This window comes from Aquarana catesbeiana, linkage group LG08, assembly GCF_042186555.1.
Source record: "Aquarana catesbeiana isolate 2022-GZ linkage group LG08, ASM4218655v1, whole genome shotgun sequence".
Taxonomy (NCBI): Eukaryota; Metazoa; Chordata; class Amphibia; order Anura; family Ranidae; genus Aquarana; species Aquarana catesbeiana.
The window spans coordinates 45725389-45745275 of NC_133331.1; the positions used below are offsets into that span (position 1 = coordinate 45725389).

The 19887-nt window shown below is 42.4% G+C and overlaps 1 protein-coding gene across 4 annotated transcripts in view; it reads left to right on the forward strand.

Moving 5' to 3' along the window:
* CACUL1 (CDK2 associated cullin domain 1) overlaps window positions 1-19887 on the forward strand; it is a 38365-nt gene that overhangs the window by 6985 nt on the left and 11493 nt on the right. For 3 of the 4 annotated variants that reach the window (XR_012235630.1, XR_012235631.1, XR_012235632.1), the window contains exons 2-8: window positions 250-376; window positions 518-620; window positions 9055-9150; window positions 9298-9400; window positions 9790-9879; window positions 13022-13160; window positions 18043-18207. Coding sequence is in view for 1 of the 4 variants with exons in the window: in XM_073595787.1 (XP_073451888.1) it covers window positions 250-376; window positions 518-620; window positions 9055-9150; window positions 9298-9400; window positions 9790-9879; window positions 13022-13160 (658 nt within the window). In the remaining 3 variants the exon portion in view is untranslated. The remainder of the gene's footprint in view (window positions 1-249; window positions 377-517; window positions 621-9054; window positions 9151-9297; window positions 9401-9789; window positions 9880-13021; window positions 13161-18042; window positions 18208-19887) is intronic. The other variant, XM_073595787.1, reaches the window with a different exon arrangement.

A 19887-nucleotide genomic window follows, 5' to 3' on the forward strand; every position in this document is an offset into this window, starting at 1 on the left:
CCTGTTAGCCCATTTCAATTTTTTCCTGTGAAGTTCCACTTAACTGTGGGTACATTGATGGTGGGAAGATACAGGAGGGGGTCATTGGTGGTGGTGGTGAGTAGACAGGGAAGGGTTGGTTGGGGTACTTTGGTGGTGGGAAGATGGGATAAGGGGGGTCAGTGGTGGCAATCGGAAGACAAAGTTGGGGTCAGTCTAGGAAGATTGGGTTGAGCTGCAGCTGATTTCTCTCCCCTCTTCCTCCTCCAGTGATGAATGTGATCACAGTAGAGGACTATAAGCGTCTGTACTGGCCCAAGCTGGAGAGTGCCATTGAACAACTGCTCACACAAACCGCTGGAGACTATATCCCGATATCATACGAGCAGATCTACAGGTGTGTATCCAGATTGTTCGTCATTTATATCATCATATGACATATCGGAATATCAGAGATTGTCTGTGTGTTGTCACATCCTGATATCCTTCGATCAGATCGGTTCTTCTGTGATGGTGACCTTGTTCTTTTCTTCTGCAGTTGTGTCTACAAGTGTGTGTGTCAGCAGCACTCCGAGCAGATGTACAGCGACCTCCTATGTAAGATCACCCAGCACCTTCACCAGGTCTCCCAGGAGCTTCAGGTACCCTGCCACACTTACTCATTACTCTGCCCACATGACACTCTCCATATCCAGCACCCTCTCTCCATCTACGCTATGACACTTTCCTCCCTCCCATATCCAACACTCCGCCTAAGTTCACCCAACTGAACCCTCCTCACCAATCTCAAGCACTGCAACCACATTATGACATTATTTCCTTTCCATTCCCTAACACTCTGCCAACTCCGCCTACTTTATAACAACCCCCCCCCCGAACACTGCCCACCTCATGACACCCCTCCTACTACCTACCCCAGCACTTCCTTATATCACCCCTTTACCTGTCCAATACTTTGCCTAACTCACAACACCACACCTACCCAAAATTCCACCTAACTCATGACACCCCACATACTACCTACCAAACACTTCAGCTTTCTCATATCATCCCACCTACCCATGGGTCTCTTCACCGCATGGCATCGCACCTACCCAACATTCAACTTACCTCATGACACCCCACCTATTGTTCACCCAACACTGCGTCTTGTTCATGTCACCCCACCTTCCCTATTGCCCTGCTCACCTCATCATACTGCACCTACCTAACATTCCACCTTCCTCATGACACTCCACTGACCCAATTTTTATCCACCTCATTAAACACCATTTACTACATACTCAACTTCCCCCCCATCAACCTACCTCATGTCACCCCACCTACTCAACATTCTACCAACCCAAAGCTTTACCTACCTCATGTTGCTTCACATACTGCGTGTCAAGCACTCTGCTTACCTCATGATGCCTTGCCTACCCAAAGCTTTGTTCACCTCATGACAGCCCACGTACCCAACATTCCACCTACCTCATGACATGCCACCTACTCCCTACCCAACACCTTCTTTTCCTCTTGTCACGCCAACTTCTGTTCACCTTATTTACTACATACCTAACACTCTCCCATCCACCTACTCAACACACTCTACCTTCCTCATCTCACTCCACCTACCCAACATTCTGTCAACCCAACACTTTACCTACTTCATGTTACCTCACTTACTACTTGTCAAACACTACACCTACCCTCATGATGCCTTACCTACTCAGCTCTAGTCACCTCATGAAACCCCATTTACTACCTGTTCAATTCTCCCCCATCCACTTTCCCAACTCTCTGCCTACCAGGTACCACTCCCCCTTCCCCCCCATATCCACCTACCGATTACCCAACACCCTGCGTCTCTTATGGCACCCCGCCTACAACCTACCCAACACTTCACCTACCCAGCTGCCCACTTACCTTATCACACTCCACCCACACAAAGATCCTACCTTTCATCACAGCAGAGAACAATGAATTCTGATTGCCACTCTGTTTTTGATGGCTAAAAATGGCAGACTTGTCAGCTTATGGCACAGTGGAGTCCAGCGTACAATCAGATTACTGCAGTAAGTTAGTGGATGGTTTCCGATTGGTTGGTGGTCGACATTAGGGCTGCAACTAACGATTATTTTCATAATCGATTAGTTGGCCGATTATTGTTTCGATTAATTGATTAAAGAGGAAATTTACCAATAACAGCATGATAAAAAAATAATATTCTTTAGCACTTTAGCAGGGAACATACATTCCACATTAATAATTATGCTACCAAAATGAGTGTGTGCTGTTAATTTGCCTTCAGCATTGTTCCTATTTCTTCTTGCTGGAGGCTGCCATTTTGCTGAAGCCCAGAGCCCCGTTTCAAAAAATAGTTAAAGTTACATTCCTGGAATGCTGTCACATTAGCTTTTCTAACTGTCAAACCATCAAATGGCTGGTGTCATAACTGATCACATGTGCAGCACCATGGCAGTTGCAGATCAAACAGAAGCAGTTTCCTTGGCTGTAAAGGATAGGAGGGTTTAATTCCGCTTTAAGGCTGTCAGCAGATCGGCCTCTACAATTTCAGCAGTGCCTAAAAATGGAGAGCAGCTGAGCATGTGCAGAGCAGTGAGGGACAGTGTTTTACTGGATTTTAAACAATATAAACACTTATTTTTAATGTTTTACATAGCTATACCTGCAAAAGGGGCAAGCCTGAAATTCTCACCTGAAGTTCCACTTTAATTGGATAAAAACATAAAAAAAGACTGATGTGTGTGTATATATACAATCTAGCTAATATGTAAAAAAAAAAAAAAGCGATTTTCTTTTTGAATCTCTATATGCAGTGGTAAATATAAATAACCAGCTATATTGCTGGGGAACAAAATATCTAATCCACTCTGGCAATAGCAGACAGAAAAGATGTGTATGCTGTTAGAGGTTAAATCTGGTACATATCATCTGCTACATATCATCAGACTCAGATCAAACTTTTTATTTAAAAAAAAAAACCTAAAACAGTGTTTTTCAGACAGGATTGTAATATTATATTATGTATGACCGAGTCCCTTGTCATAGGCAGGTGGCTTGATACAACCTGCGCCTGCTGTCACTTATGCTGGCCATACACACAAAAATTTTTCTACGAAAATTTTCATTTTAAGAAAGTTCGTTTGATTTTCTAATCGTTAGTGGGGTCACATTGATGTTCGTTTTCGGCCACAGTTACAGGAAAAGTCAAAGAAGCAGAATAGAAACATTCTTGAACAAATTTTTAGACAGTGTATGTGGTTTTCTTTCAGAAATGACATTCATTTTAAAATTGAATGTTAAAAGCAAGTGAAATTTTTGATCAACATTCGTCCATTCATCAAATGTACAAAGAATTTTCTAGGGCTGCAACTAACGATTATTTTCATAATCGATTAGTTGGCCGATTATTGTTTCGATTAATCGATTATTCGGTTAATAACCTTAAAGTGTGGTGTGTAATTTTAGTTAATGTGTAAAGTTTTAAAAAAAAAGATAATTTATTCTTAAATATCTATATGCAGTGGTAAATATAAATAACCAACTATATGGTTAGGGAGCAAAATATCTAATTCACTCTGAGAATAACAGACAGAAGATATATACTGTATATACTATTAGAGGAGATATACTGTATATACTATAAGAAGAGATATACTGTATAAACAATTAGAGGAGACAATGTCTTCTTTCAAAAAAAATGTAACAAACAAAAACAATGTCTTCTTTAAAAAAAAAAATGTAATTTAAAGAACGTTTGTTCGATTTTCTAATCGTTAGTGGGGTCAAATCAACGTTCATTTTCAACCACAGTGATGGGAAAATTTGGAAATAGAAAACTTCTTGGTGAAAGGAATGTTCAGACAGTATGTGGTTTTCGTTCAGAAATTACATTCATTTAAAAAAGAGAATGTTAAAAACAAGTGAACATTTCAAACAACATTCTTTCATTCAGCGAATGTACAAAGACTTTTCGTCTGAATATTATCGTCTGAAAATTGATCCATGTGGCCAGCATAAGGCTCATTACACACCTATGCAGTTTGCTTTTCATCTGTTTCTGCAGTGCTTTTTGCTGTGCGTTTTGATTTTTGTGCACGTGATTTTGCTGCAATTTGCATTTTTGCATTTTTTTTGGCCAATTTGTTGTTGGGCAGATTAAAAAACACAAATTGCTGCAAAAACGCATTACATGCTTTTCTGCAGCTTCTCTATTGAAGTATATTGAACCAAAAAAGCACCATTTTGCGTGAAAGTGTCCCATAGGAAACCATATAAATGAACTGTAGTGCGTTTCTGCAAAAAGCACCAAAAAACACAGATGTGAACCAGGTCTACGACGTTTAGTAACATAATGGGGTTAAAAAAACTAAAATTAGCCCTTTAAGGCTGGATTCACACCTATGCATTTTTAGTGCTTTTTGCATTTTGCAGATTTGCACTACAGTCAATTTACCATGGTTTCCTATGGAACACGTTCTGTTGTGCAAATCTGCAAAATGCAAAAAGCACTAAAAATGCATAGGTGTGAATCCAGCCTTATAGTACAAAAAAAAACAGATAATCACTACTGTAAGGGGTTCATTTTTTTTTAGCGTAGAACTGTGAAAGTAATATTTACAGTAGCGATTATTTGCTCTTATTGTACTATAAGGGGCTCATTTTAGGTTTTTTTTTTTAACCCCATTATGTTACTGGCCGATTAATCGATTATGAAAACAGTAATCGATTAATTCCATAATCGATTAGTTGTCGATTAATCGATTAGTTGTTTCAACCCTAGAATTTTCCTTTTTTTTTTAAAGTGGAGGGCCACCCTAAAATAAAAAATAGCATGAAAAATCGTAAAAAAAAATGAAAAAAAAAAAATTTGAAAAAAAAAATTTTTTTAAACTTACCTGAACCCTTGTTGCTAGGCAGTCTTCCTAATCTGCCTCTTCCTATTCCGCGGCGTGTAATGCTCCTCGGTGAGCGGCCCTGTTGCCTTCTGGGAACTGTGTGTGTTCTCAGAAAACCACGGAGCATTCACAGAGCGCTGCGCCACTCGCGCGTGCGCAGTAGGAAACTGGCAGTAAAGCCGCAAGGCTCTACTGCCTGTTTCCCTTAGGATGATGGTGCCGGGACCCGAGAGCCGAGGGACGGGTCGGCCTCGGGCGGCCGACATCGCGGGCACCTAGGACAGGTAAGTACTTATTTAAAGTCAGCAGCTACAGTGTTTGTAGCTGCTGACTTTTAAAAAAAAATTTTCCTGGCCGGAATCCCGCTTTAAATACATTCTATCTTAACCACTTACTGACTGCCCGCCGTCAAAATACAAAATATGGTGGTACTTTGCAGGAGGATATCGTTGTTATGGCAGCAGCTAGCTATCATAACCCCGGTATCCTCTTCTCTTCTTCAGCGGGCGCTCCACTTTCAGATAAAAGTGGTCTCTGCGGCGGAGATCACTTTTTTAGGCAGCGGGAGAGAGCCCTCTCGCGCTGCGCTTCAGTGCCCTCTGCCACTTATGGGGACCCTGCTGGCAGCAGCGGAGGCGATCCCGTCCTTTTCCCTGTTGGTATGGAGCTGAGTGAGGGGAAGATGACCCCCACCCGGCTCCATACCACTGCAGGGCGCAAGCGGCATCAAAACTTCACTTCCGTCCATAGCTATTAAAAAAAAAAAAAAAATTCAAACTTTTTTTTTTTTCTATTATTGCATTTAAGTGTAAATATGAGATCTGAGGTCTTTTTGACCCCCACATCTCATATTTAAGAGGACCTGCCATGCTTTTTTTCTATTACAAGGGATGTTTACATTCCTTGTAATAGGAATAAAAGTGACACTTTTTTTTTTTTTTTTTTTTTTTTTTTTAAAGAACGGTGTAAAAATAAAAGGTAAAATAAATAAGAATTTTTTTTTTTTTTTTTTAACGCGCCCCGTCCCGCTGAGCTAGCCTGCAGAAGCGGACGCATACTTGAGTAGCGTCCGCATATGAAAATGGTGTTCAAGCCACACATGTGAGGTATCGCCGCGATCGGTAGAATGAGCGCAATAATTCTAGCCCTAGACCTCCTCTGTAACTCAAAACATGCAACCTGTAGAATTCTTTTTAAGGGTCGCCTATGGGGATTTTTAAGGTTAAAAGTTTGTCGCCATTCCACGAGCGGGTGCAGTTTTCAGGCGTGACATGTTGGGTATCAATTTACTCAGCGTAACATTATCTTTCACAATATAAAGAAAATTGGGCTGACTTTACTGTTGTCTTATTCTTTTATTTCAAAAAAGTGTAGTTTTTCCAAAAAAGTGCGCTTGTAAGACCGCTGCGCAAATACGGTGTGACAGAAAGTATTGCAACGACCGCCGTTTTATTCTCTAGGGTGTTAGAAAAAAATATATATAATGTTTGGGGGTTCGAAGTAATTTTCTAGCAAAAAAAAAAATAATTTTAACGTAAACAACAAGTTTGAAAAATAAGCCCGGTCTTAAAGTGGTTAAAGTAGTACTGAAGGCTGAGATTTTTTGCATGGATATAATCATGTTTAATATAATGCACAATACTGGTAAACTTTTATTTTAAATCTAAGTGAAATGCCTTATAATACCTCCAGTCTATCAGCCTCCAACTTCTCTAGATTCAGATGCTGATCTTCCCTGCACAGAGCCCTTAAAGTGAACATTGGATTTTTTTTAACCACTTAGCGACTGCCCCTGGCACATGTACTGTGGCAGGGTGGTCGCTCTGTGCCAGACTACATACTTGGTACGTGATCTAACACTTCAGGATCTGTGGTGCCCGCCGCCCCGCTCCTGCTGTGATTGGACACAGTGGGAGCCAATCAGTGGGTCCAGCGGACGCAATATCCGCCGGGACCCACCAATAGCTCGGGAGACAGGCAGAACGGTGATCTGCCTATGTAAACAAGGCAGATCACCATTCTGTTGATTGGGAAGGTAGAAATCCTGTGTTTCTGCTAAGCAGGAACACAGATCTCTGCCTTCCCACAGTTAAAGCATCTCCCCCACAGTTAGCAAGTACTCCCTAGGGACACATTTAACCCTTTGATCCCCCCCCCCCCCCCCCCGATGTTAACCCCTTCCCTGCCAGTGACATTAGTACAGTGACAGTGCATATTTTATGGCACTGATCACTGTATTAGTGTGACTGATCCCCAAAAAATGTCAGGTGTCCAATTTGTTCGCTGCAATATCGCAGTCCCGCTATAAGTCACTGATCGCCACCATTACTAGTATGAAAAGAGAAAAAAAAGAAAATATCCCATAGTTTGTAGACGCTATAACTAACTATTGGGGTTTTTGTTTACCAAAAATATGTAGCAGAATACATATTGACCTAAATTTGATGAATAGATTTAGATTTTTTTACTTTTTTTTATCGGATATTTTTGTAGCAGAAAGTAAAGAGGGTTCTTTACTGTAAGAGCAGCAAGGATGTGGAATTCCCTTCCACAGGCGGTGGTCTCAGCGGGGAGCATTGATAGCTTCAAGAAACTATTAGATAATCACCTGAATGACCGCAACATACAGGGATATACAATGTAATACTGACACATAATCACACACATAGGTTGGACTTGTGTCTTTTTTCAACCTCACCTACTATGTAACTATGTAAAAAATATATTGTTGTTTTTTTTTTCAAAATTGTCGGTCTTTTTTTTTTTTTTTTTTTTTTTGGTTTATAGCGCAAAAAAACCCCAGAGGTGATCAAATACCACCAGAAGAAAGCTCTATTTGTGGGGAAAAAAGCACAAACATTTTATTTGGGCACAGCGTCGCATGACCACACAATTGTCAGTTAAAGTAACACAGTGCCGCATCGCAAAAAATGGCCTGGTCATAAAAGGGGTAAAACCTTCCGGAGCTGAAGTGGTTAAACAAACTTGTCAAACTTACCTGCTCTGTGTAATGGTTTTGCACAAAGCAGCCCTGATCCTCCTCTTCTGGGCTCCTCCCTGTCTTCAGATTGCCCCTATAGCAAGCCATAGAGTATAGTATAGAGTGCCCTTATAGCACGGTAAAAAGTCTTCTGCCTTTTAGAATCACTCACTTCCTTCTCCTCCCCAGGACTATATGCCCCACGAGTTATTGCTCCTTACACATTCACAGGTCCTCTGGCACTTAGGGGTTGATTTACTAAAACTGCAAAGTGCAAAATCTGGTGCAGCTCTGCTTAGAAACCAATCTGCTTCCAGGTTTTATTGTCAAAGTTTAAGTGTTACTAAACCCACAACAGTAAAATCAGTGGTCCTTCCCTTCTTCCACTGCCCCCAATCCATCTCCTGATATTACAAAGCCTTAAGGGGCACTCTGCACTTGCTCAGTTTGGTGTTTATTGCTAGAGAGTTTTTTTTCTTTTCTTGGGAGGGTGCATGTGATCAGCACAGGGCCAATCAGCACTGTCCAGACAAAGCGTCAGGGGTCCTGAAGCCTGATAGGACAGTCAGAGGAGAAAAAAAACTTCTCCTACAAGCTTTACCCAGACACTGATAGAAGTCACAAGACTGCTATATACTGCTCATGAGAAAATGTATTTAGCAGTTCATATTTACTAAAATAGTTGCATTTCCATGTTCTGTGGGAGACCAGATATAGTGAATGCATAGTCCTGGGTTTAGTAACACTTTAATTGAACAAACTGAAGTTAGAAGCTGATTGGATACCGTGCACTCTCCAGTTTTAGTAAACCAACCATTTACTGACATATATGGACTGTGTACTGAGCTGTATGTGTGCTGCACTGTGTATACTGACATGTATGGACGGTGTACTGAGCTGTATGTGTGCTGCACTGTGTATATTAACATGTATGGACGGTGTACTGAGCTGTATGTGTGCTGCACTGTGTATATAAACATGTATGGATGGTGTACTGAGCTGTATGTGTGCTGCACTGTGTATACTGACATGTATGGACGGTGTACTGAGCTGTATGTGTGCTGCACTTTATTTTTTGATATATAAACAAATAATGCATTCTGTATGCAGGCCAACTAATCGGCTGATCAACTAATCGATTATGAAAATAATTGTTTCCGCCCTAGTTGACATTATTCCATGTTGTTGTTTCAGGCAAGTTCTCCAGAGCAGTATATAGAGAAGTTTAATGTGGCCCTGGGCCAGTATATGGGAGCTCTACACAGCATCGTCCCTCTCTTCATCTATATGGTGAGTATTTTTCTCTGGTTTCTACTATCATGATGGTGAAAACAAACACTTGAGTGTTGTACCCTGTATATGAGTTTGTGAAAGGAGTTAGGAAGTGGCCTCCCTCCGGCCCTTCTGTTGGTTCACAATCTTCTGTTTGTGTTTCAGAATAAGTTTTATATAGAAACCAAACTGAACCGGGACCTGAAGGACGATCTGATCCAACTCTTCACTCGCCATGTGGCAGAAAAGCATATATACAACCTGATGCGTGAGTAGGCCAAGAATGTCCCCACCCTGTCATGTGATCACATCACCCCCCCCCCCCCCCCCCCCCGGGGTCAGTGGTGGTGTACCATACATTGTACATCCAGAGGAGGACCACCAAGTCCACTGTATCTGGCAGATTAAAAAAAAATTGTCTACGGGCAGAACCTCCTCATACAACTAAATACCCAAAAGGTTTGAATGTGATTTCAGTTAAATTATAGCCAGGTACCTGGTAGCATTATATTTGGGTAGGTCCCACCTCATTGACGTTGAAGGGCCTTGGCCCATGTGCCTCAAATTTTGAATACTAAACCAAGCTCAGGCCAGCCATCTCATAAGATGACCCATCTTCTCTTCTAATATAACCTATTTGTGTCTCTCCCTATGCAGCGTTACTTATAGAAGCCCAGTCTACACCGTTCCAGATCACCCCCTCCACCATGGCGAGCATCGTAAAGGGCCTCTACACACTGAGGCCTGGTGAGTAGTCTACAATTATAAGTAATAATGTAAGACTGTATAGATGCTATAAGGTCATCATATTGACCAGTGGTTGTCAACTTACAAGGTGTAGGGGCCTCAGATGCAACCCCTGATTTCTCCAAAGGGTTGCACATAATATATTTTATATGTAATGCCCCAAAGACTATCATAGACTGTAGACTAAAGATGAGCTCAGGTGGTATTCAGGTCCTCATCAGAACCACCTAAGGAAGCCCACCAAGAAGCTTTCACTGGGCCAGTCATAAGTTGCCGAGGCATTCCCCACCTTGCAGCTCTATGTGTACTAGATCTGTACGATTCTGGATAAAATGAGAATCACAATTTTTTTGCTTAGAATAAAGATCACGAATCTGAGGAACTTTTTTATTTTAAATATTTATGATCCCTGAATATTAGGTTATCAAACAAGATGGCAATGAAATAAGACATAAGACTGTTTGTTTCAATCAAATTTAACCACTTCAATACCAGGCACTTAGACACCTTCCTGCCCAGACCAATTTTCAGCTTTCAGTGCTGTCGCAGTTTGAATGACAATTGCGCGGTCATGATACACTGTGCCCAAACTAAATTTTTATCATTTTTTTCCCACAAATAGAGCTTTCTTTTGGTGGTATTTGATCACCTCTGTGGTTTTTATTTTTTAAATAAATAAAATAAATAAAAAAAAGACCAAAAATTTTGAAAAAAATAAAAGTTTTGCTTTTGTTTCTGTTAAAAAAAATTGTAAATAAGTAAGTTTTCTCTTTCACTGATGGGCACTGATAATGCGGCACTGATACGGCGGCACCGATGAGGTGGCACTGACGATGGACACTGATATGCGGCACTGATGGGCACTGGTAGGCGGCACTGATGGCTGGCACTGATATGCAGCACTGATGGGCACTGATGGGTGGCACTGGTTGGCACTGATGGGCGACACTGATGGGCAATGAAAGGCACTGCTGGGCACTGATAGGGTGGCGCTGATACGTGGCACTGCTGGGCACTGATACGTGGCACTGCTGGGCACTGATACGTGGCACTGATATGAGGCACTGATAGGCATCCCTGGTGGCACTGGCAGTGGTAGGCATTGAAGTGGGCACTGACTGGCAGCTGCCTGGGCACAGATTGGCAGCTGCCTGGGCACACAGTGGCATTTCCCTGGTGGTCTAGGGGCATACCTGGTGGTCCAGTGTGGATCGCTTTCCTGGTGGTCCTGGGTAGGATCTGAGGGGGGCTGTGCAGATAAACAATCGGCACAGATCCCCCCCTGTCAGGAGAGCAGCCGGTCTGCTCTCCTCTACTCGCGTCTGTCAGGTGCGAGTGAGGAAAAGCCGATCATCGGCTCTTCCTATTTACATCGTGATCAGCCGTGATTGGACACGGCTGATCACGTGGTAAAGAGTCTCCGTCAGAGACTCTTTACCTAGATCGGTGTTGCAGGGTGTCAGACTGACACCCCGCAACAACAATAGCCGCGATGCTCGCCCCCGGGGGCGCGCAGCGGCTCGATATTCCTGATCACGTCATATGACGTCCGATCAGGAATATCAAACCACTTTGCCGCCGTCATTCTGTAATAGGGCGGGCGGCAAGTGGTTAAAGAAATGTAATGAAGTAATGTCTAAAGAATTAAAAAAAATTACCATTAAGTTATAATGGGGTCTTTTTTTTAGTACTCGCCGATACCAATTACCGATACCTACCGCAGCTTTTTTGTTTACACTTCAGCTGTTAGCAATGGTACAACGCATTGATAATTTATTTTACAAATGTTTTTTTTTTTTTTTTTTTTAATATTGAGCTTTTTTCAATGTGAAACCTGTACCGTAAATATATGTTAAAGGTGTAACAATATTAATGAACAAAGCAAACAACAAAAACGTTTTAATTATTAATAGTTTATAAAATAGAAGTAAGTAAAAAAAAATCATCAGGAAAATAATTAAATAAAGGAGAATAAGGAGTTAATAAGGCTGATTAGAGTCAATTAAGGGTTAATAGGGGTTAAACAGAGGAACAATTTAAACTGACTTCATTTGCAGACCTAAGTTCATCCCTTTGATCTGTAAAGGAATAAACAGGACAGATAAGATACAATGTTTCTTTTTATCTCTCTCTTTCAATGCTGAGCAATGTTGTTGATAAACATTGCCCTCTCCTTTTTTTGACAGCTGTGAGCAGGGGAACTGCTCTGCACTTTTTACATCTTTAAAATGATTAATCATACAGCTCTAATGTATACATACCCATTGTATATGTGCGGCTGTGGGGAATGCCCCGGCTGCAGTTGGTTGGTCCAGCTCAGGTCCTAGCTGGCTGACTCAGGTGGGTTGGGACTAAGATCTGAACACACACGAGCCCTTCTATTACTACTAGAGGCTTACTAGGAGTGGTCAGAGACTGATCTACAGGAGTGGTTGGAGACTGAAGTTGTCCTGTAGGAGATAATCAGAAACCAAAGGACATGTTACGTCTAAGACCCCTTTCACACTGGGGCAGTTTTCAGGCGCTTTAGCGCTGCAAATAGCCTCTGCTAAGCGCCTGAAAACCGCTTCCCATTCATTCAAGTGTGACTTTTCACACTCAGGCAGTTCGCTTGCGGGACGTTAGGAAAAGTCCTGCAAGCAGCATCTTTGGGGCAGTTTGGGAGTGCTGTATTTAGCGCTCCCAAAACGCCCTGCTCCATGGAATGAATGGGCAGTGCTTCCAAAGTGCCTGAAAAGTGCTTTTGAAAGCGCCGCAACACGGGAGTTTTTAACCCCTTCTTTGGAGTTAAAAGCGCCCCCGATAGCGGCTGAAAAGCGCTGCTTAAACAGCGGTAAAGTGCCGCTAAAATGAGCGATGCTTTAGCGCTAACGCGCCCTCAGCCCCAGTGTGAAAGGGGTCTAACTGCTAGAGATTGCTGTTGTTAAAGGTCTCTTTACAAATGAATGCTCCAGCTACTGACTCTTGGGGACTGTGGGCTGCATGTAGGTCACCAGCAATATAGACAGTGTGACATGACCCAGCTACTCTATATATCGCATACTGAGCAGAGACTGGGGATGGCTATACCTGTTGTGTACAATGTGTGACCTCTTCTAATCTATATAAAAAAAAAATGGTCTCTGCTCTGCTCCCCTCTTAGAATGGGTCCAGCTCGCACCAACGCTCTTCTCCAAATTCATCCCAAACATTTTGCCTCCCGCCTTGGAGTCAGAGCTGCAAGACTACGCTGCACAAGACCAGAAGCTTCAGAGAGAACTCATGCAGAACGGATTTAACAGGTCAGAGGGAAAATGTTCTATGTATCAAAGGCAATGCAGCTTGTCAACATATATTTCCTTCTGTCTTGTTATTTATAGATTGGGTGGGGGAAGCATTATAGATTTTATAGATGGTGCAGTTTGTCAACCTATTTCTTTGCGCTGTATTTCTAGATTGGAAGGGGAAATGTTGTTTTTCTCATTTATTGAGGGACACAGGATTCTGAGACATTTGGGTTATACTGCCCCTTACAGGAGGATTTGGACACTTGCAAACAAAAAAAAAAAAGTGATCAGCCTGGTATAACCCCTCCCACTCTCAATATGTCCTAGGAGGATAGACATCTTTTCTCTGAAACAAAGTTTATGGTTTTATATTCATTTTTTTTTCCAGTTTTCAGTATTTTGTTTTGTTCTGTTAAGATATAATCTACACACTGCTTGCTTGTATAGCTTGTCTGTTTATGCAACTAACCATATTGGCTTACCTTTTTGAGGCTGGACCAAAGATTGCCAGGCCTGCCTGGAATGTGACATTCAGACTCTGGGCTCTACATTGTGACGCTTTTCAGACCTTTGTGTACTGTTAGCCCAATTGCTCTGGCTGAACCTTTTGAGAGATACTTTATTTAGTAGACTTGTTTGTTGCCATTATTACTAATGCCGAGGACTTGAGTGATGTATCGTTAATGAAGTGTCTTGTTTGCACACTCCACACTCTTGTTCCCAACATTGTTCCTTTTCAACCCTCTGTTTCATTCTAGGTGGTCCTTGCTGATGCCTATAGTGACCTGGTCCCCTCTGGCTACATGACATTTGCCATCTTTCAGCAGTTGGCTCTTAAATGCTCAAGGTTTAATCTTGCACCTCCAGCAGGGACAACCAGGCTCTAGTACAACACCTTAAATCTCAAACACGAGGAGCAGTCCTGCTATACCAGGTCCTTCCAGCACACAAGCCACTAACAATTTCCGGGGCAGTCTGCAGTGTTTCCTCTGAAGAGACTGCCACGGACTGCCTGGAATGTTTTCCATTGCTTGAGTCCCTAGATTCCTTGGAGTCTTATTTAACTCTATCGGTTGTGGCTCCCTCCTTGGTTCTAAAACAGGAGGATTTTTCTGCAGTTATGCAGGATTTTGTCATTTTGATTGCTGGCTCTGATTGCAAAAGCCATAAGCGTACCTCAATGCCTTTCCCGGCTGATTCATTATCTGCCCTACCTGTAGCCTTTGAGATTGTTCCTGATTAGTCACAGGCAGCTGCTATAAATTCCTGTCTGAGAGACACCATATTGGCTTTTATTGATGTGGCGCATGCCAGCCTAAAGATGGACAAACAGCCAACCAGTTCCTGCAGTGTTACTACCAGTCTAGGATCCTTAGCAGGATCTATTAAAACTTCCCATGTACACCCTGTTCCCAGAGGTCTTGTACACCATCTAGGAAACCCTTGATTACACCTCACAAATATTTAGCAATCCAATATATGTTTGAGGGAACCTTTTATTAGGAAGTTGACTGTTCCCACAGTTGATCTGGCAGTGTCCTAATAAGGCACTGACAAATCCTGTGGAGGATGCACAAGTATTTAAGGATCCCATAAATAAAGGTTCTGAGATCCTTTTCAAAACCTTGTTTGCTGTAGCAGATCCTGCTTCGCAACCTGTTTGGCAGTGATGTTAGATTGTCAAACATTAGGCGAATGGACAAAACTCATGGCAAGGGATCCAGCTTTATTCCGTACTAATCCTTTATTTATGGAGTGATTCGAGTTCATCCCAACAATTCTTTAGTACTGTATATTCAAGTTAGTGGATGTCTCCTGTCTTCTTTTCCAGATTAGTCTATCATTTACTATGCAGAGAAAAATTTGGTATAATGTTGCGTGCCGACCAGGCAGAGAAAAACACTGCGCATGTTCTTTGAGGTACAATGTCTGTTCAGAGCTCCTTTGGACACCCTCATCGAGGATCTTACTGGGGATGAGAATGCTCATCCACCCCAGAAGAAAAAAATCTAGTCCTAAAGCTGGGAAGAATTGCCCCCGTTCTGAGGCCAAAAGGAGTTTCTTTCATTACTCCAAGTTCTCAACCTCTAAAAGCAAAACCCAATCCTGGAGCTCAGTTTTACTGTAAACCTTGGGTCCTTAAACCCTTCAGCGATCCCAATTTACAAATTGGGGGGGGCCTTCATCTTGCATGCCTGGGTACGGGAGTTGGTTTCCATGGGGTAAAAACTAGAGTTTAAATCCCAACCCCCTCCCTGCGTTATTTCAATCTTCCAGTGTCACAATACAAATTAACAAGCCTCCATGTAGCCCTTGCAGGTCTTATGGAGCAAGTGGTTATCACCTTGGTTTTTGTGGCAGAAAGGTTTCAGGGATTTTATTTTAACCTTTTCACAGTTACGAAGGGATCCATCAGGTCTGCTATAGCCTTCTTTCATCAGGGAAACTTGCTGGCCTCTGTAGACATCAGAAACATGTATCTGCATGTCCCTGTTTCAGTAGTGTGTCAGAACATCCTTTGCTGTGGATCCTCAACACTTCCAGTTTGTGATCCTGTTGTTCAGCCTGTCTTTAAAAACCCTATGTATTTTCCAAAGTTCTAGCCTCTGTCTTTGCACTATTATTCTCACAGGATATCTCCATTATGGGGTGTCTAGACAATCCTTGTGTTGAAGGAACAGCCTTAAAAAAGCCATGTGATCACTTTTACAGTACCAACAAAGAGCCAAGCCCCTCTTCCCCCTCAGGTGCCAGACTCTCCTGATCTTTCAGAGAGCCCAGGACCATGGCAAAATTCCCCAATATATTATGCAAGAGTAGATAAAGGAACATCTGTTCCCCGGGAATGTGTGGGTGTTTAAAAGCAATTTTCTAGCAAAAAATGCAGATTTTAACCTGTGTGCAAACATTTTTTTAAATTGCCCTGGTAGACAGGTGGTTAAGGAAGAATTATTTATATATTTAGCATTATTTAGTTCCTGATGGGGAAAAAAGTACATATAGTTCTTCTTCCCATTCTCCTAAGTGCCTTGTAAAACTAGCTGCAAGTTTGCTTTAGTCTCTGGCAAAACCGATTTCACCTGACACCAAGGAACCAGGTTGTCTCTGACCTGCTGGCTCAAGAATCCAGCTCTGGAGCTGGGGAAATCCTTCCTTCTGATCTCTTGTAAGATTATCACAATGGATGCCAGCTTGTCAGGCTGGAGAGTCCTAGACACCTTGTTGGTGCAGTGGATTTGGTAGACGGAGGAATCCCATCTCCTGCGCAGCATTCTGGAGCTTTGAGCAATTTTGTTTGGACATCCTGACTTGAGGGTATTCTGATCACATTCCAGTTGAAGAATGCCATGTCACTGGTGTACATTAACCATTTGTTAGGAGCCAAAAGTCATGCTGTGGCAACAAAAGGTAGCAAGAACTTTGTCCTAGGCACAGCTTGATGTTCCAGCCTTGTTCGCTATTGACATTCCAGCCTTTTATAATTGTCAGAGTACCTCAGCCAGCAGCACCTGGACCCAGGGCAATGGTTTCTACTCCCAGAGGTGTTCCAGAAACTGTGCTGCAGGTGGGGGATGCCGAATGTGGACCTCCTGTTCTTGAGGTTCAACAACAAGCTCAACAGGTTTCTCCCCAGATGCAGATACTCTCTCTGGCAGGAGCTCCGGTGACTCTGTGGGATCAATACCAGATCTGCGGCCTTCCTCTCCTGAAACATCTTCCTCGTCTGTTCCTCAGGATCTGGATGTGGGGCATTCCCATGATACATATAGCTCTGGACTGGCCCGGGTGGATGTGTTACTCCTGATGTTACTGTTACTGATGTGTTGCTCACCTGATCAGACTATGAGCAGACACTTCATGGGACCTTCCACATCTTCAGGAACTTCTATCCCAAACATCAGTTTACCTTCCTACTTCACGGTCATTGACTTTACCAATATGGCTGTTGAAGCCTAGGTCTTGAAGGATGGAGGCTTCTCTAAATTTTTAAAAGTCTACTGTCGCACATAGAAGACTTTGCTTGATGAGAGGAAATAAACTTTTATCCCAAAAAATATTCTGTGCGGCGTATTCTGACTTTTTTTATGATTAGATCTGAACCAGCAGTTGCCCCTGATTACCACCAAGGGTCAAACCTAGCGCTTGCAATCTTGTTCCAGAGACCGCTAACCTCCTCATTCTTTAAAGTGTCATTAAACCCAGACTATGAAAAACTCTCATTACATGCTATATAACAGAGTGTTCATACTCACAAAGCCACTAAAGCTTTTGTTTTGTGTAAAGTAAAATATACCTGGTTGATCCTGCCTTCAGCTGTCCCTCCCATCTTCTCTGTGTCCCCACTGCAGGTTGAGATTGTGTAGATCAGCTGATTTCCACTCTAGAGCATGCTCCAATTTCAATTCCCTTTTAAGCTGTTCCTTTTTCTTTCTTTTTTTTTTTTTTTTCGATCTGCAGCTTACATGACTATAGAGTCACACATGTGGGCGTATACACAGTGGTAAATGACACTCCCCTCCCTCCTCCATGTTCTCCTATTGCTAAACACTATGAAGGCAGTATATAGTATGCTGATTGATTACATTCAATAAAATTCCCAAAAAAGCTTAGTTTTAATCTAAATCAGTATTAAATATATCAAATGCAATTGCTAATACTTGTAAAGTAAAATGAGCCTCGGATGCAGATGCCATCTGAACAAAATAAAAGATAAGTGTCAGTTATTTTTGACTCCGCCTACACCATATTAATGCACAAAAAATACACATTTGATGTTCAATAAAGATTTATTGGGAGCTGTAAAACAGTTATTTGATATTTATAATCTAATTTGAATTTTTTTGTGTTTTGTTTTGTTTTGTTTTTTTATTTTTTTTGTTTTTTTGTTTGTTTTTAGTCAAGTGACCGGCACAGCACCAATCAGGGCTGGCCAGACACAGGCTCATACTGTAGAGGGCACACATCAGCAAAGTAATAGAAGCCCCTCCTAAAGATCTTTTCCTGCAGATGCCAAAGAACAGGGAAAGATCATGTGACCACACAACAGCGCTGCAGGAATAAGGTACTTAGAGGGGGGAAAAAAACAAAATACAGTGGCATGCTATGATATATGTGAATGAATTATGGCAATTAACACGTCTTTGTTTGGTATTACTTTAACCACTTCCTCCAAAGGGACGTACCCGTACATCCTCTGGTTGAAGAGGTTATACCGGGGCCATGGCTGCAGCTGCCCCAGTATCTCTTTTTTCTGCCAGTGATGCTCCTTTATGTAAAAGTAAAAGCGAAAAAGCCACTGGATTGCTGTTAAATGTGCGGAAGGGGGTCCCACCGCCTTCCCAGGCTCTTCCATCCCACCAGGGAGCCCAGGACTGAAACCAGCAGTTCCACCAACTTACCATAGAGATAACCGAAATGTCCCTAATCATCTCTATGGTCTAAGCAACCGGTCACGGTCTAATGTAAACGCTTGTTACCAGCCTGTGAAAGGATCTAATCGGACATATCTCAGTTTGATCAGATGCTTTTAACAGCAGAGGAAAGATCTGGGGTGTAATAGACCCCAGGTGTCTCAGTGCCTGTCACCACCCATGGTATTGCAAGGGATGTTGTTCATCCCTTGTGATAGCAATAAAGTTGATAACAAAAAAAAATGTAAAGAGGCTGTGTAAAAAAATAAACAAAAAAATTTTCGTGTTCGATTAAAGCGGTTGTATACCCGCTGTCTTTTTTTTTTTTTCTACACCTGCAAGGGAAAAGGCATAATGAGCTAGTATGCACCGCATACTAGCTCATTTATGAGATACTTACCTTAGAACGAGGCGCCGGCATCTCACCTGGTCCACGCCGAGGGAGCTGACATCTCCCCTCGGCGTGTCTTCCGGGTATCGCGGCTCCGGCGCTGTGAGTGGCCGGAGCCGCGATGTCGTCACTCCCGCGCATGCTCGCGGGAGACTTCTGCCCGGCAAGCTCCGGAGTTTGCCGGGCTGTCAGCCAAGAATCCCCTGTGCGCATACGCCGCTGCAGTCAGCGGCTCATTGCGAGGGGAATATCTCCTAAACCTTACAGGTTTAGGAGATATTTTTTTTACCTACAGGTATGCCTTATTATAGGCTTACCTGTAGGTAGAAGTTAAAAATAAAGGTATACAACCGCTTTAATCAATTTTTTTTTTTTAATTGACTAATTTCAATTAATTATGACGCACATAAAGATCCAACTACTTTTAGCTGATCTCCTTGTATTGCAACTCTGCATTAGTCAGTGGTAAATGTGGTATACACTCTATGCAATCACCCGACACTAGTTAGTTTCCACAATCCATGACTTAACTACACAGTTCACATAAATACATTTTAAATTCAAACTGTAGCACTGACATTTTTTTTATTAAACTTTAAGAAAAACGTAGAAAGTTAGTTTAACTGTAATTATAAAACTTATCTAGTATATTGACTGTCAAATTTGGTTATCAAATTTGCCAACACTTAGCTCACTGAATGATCCCAGTTAACCACATCCATATTTACCATCACTGTCCAGGCTGTCCGGTAACGACACGGACATCGACGTCACCAGACTCCTCCCCCTTCCCTTCATTAGTAGACGGAGGCACTTGGGGAAGGGGGGAGCAGTCCTGTGACGTCGATGTCCGTGACGTCACCAGATCTCTGACAGAACTCCCTGAAGACCTGGAAGTCCCTGGACACACCCCCCCCCCCCCCCCCCCCCCCGTGCTCGG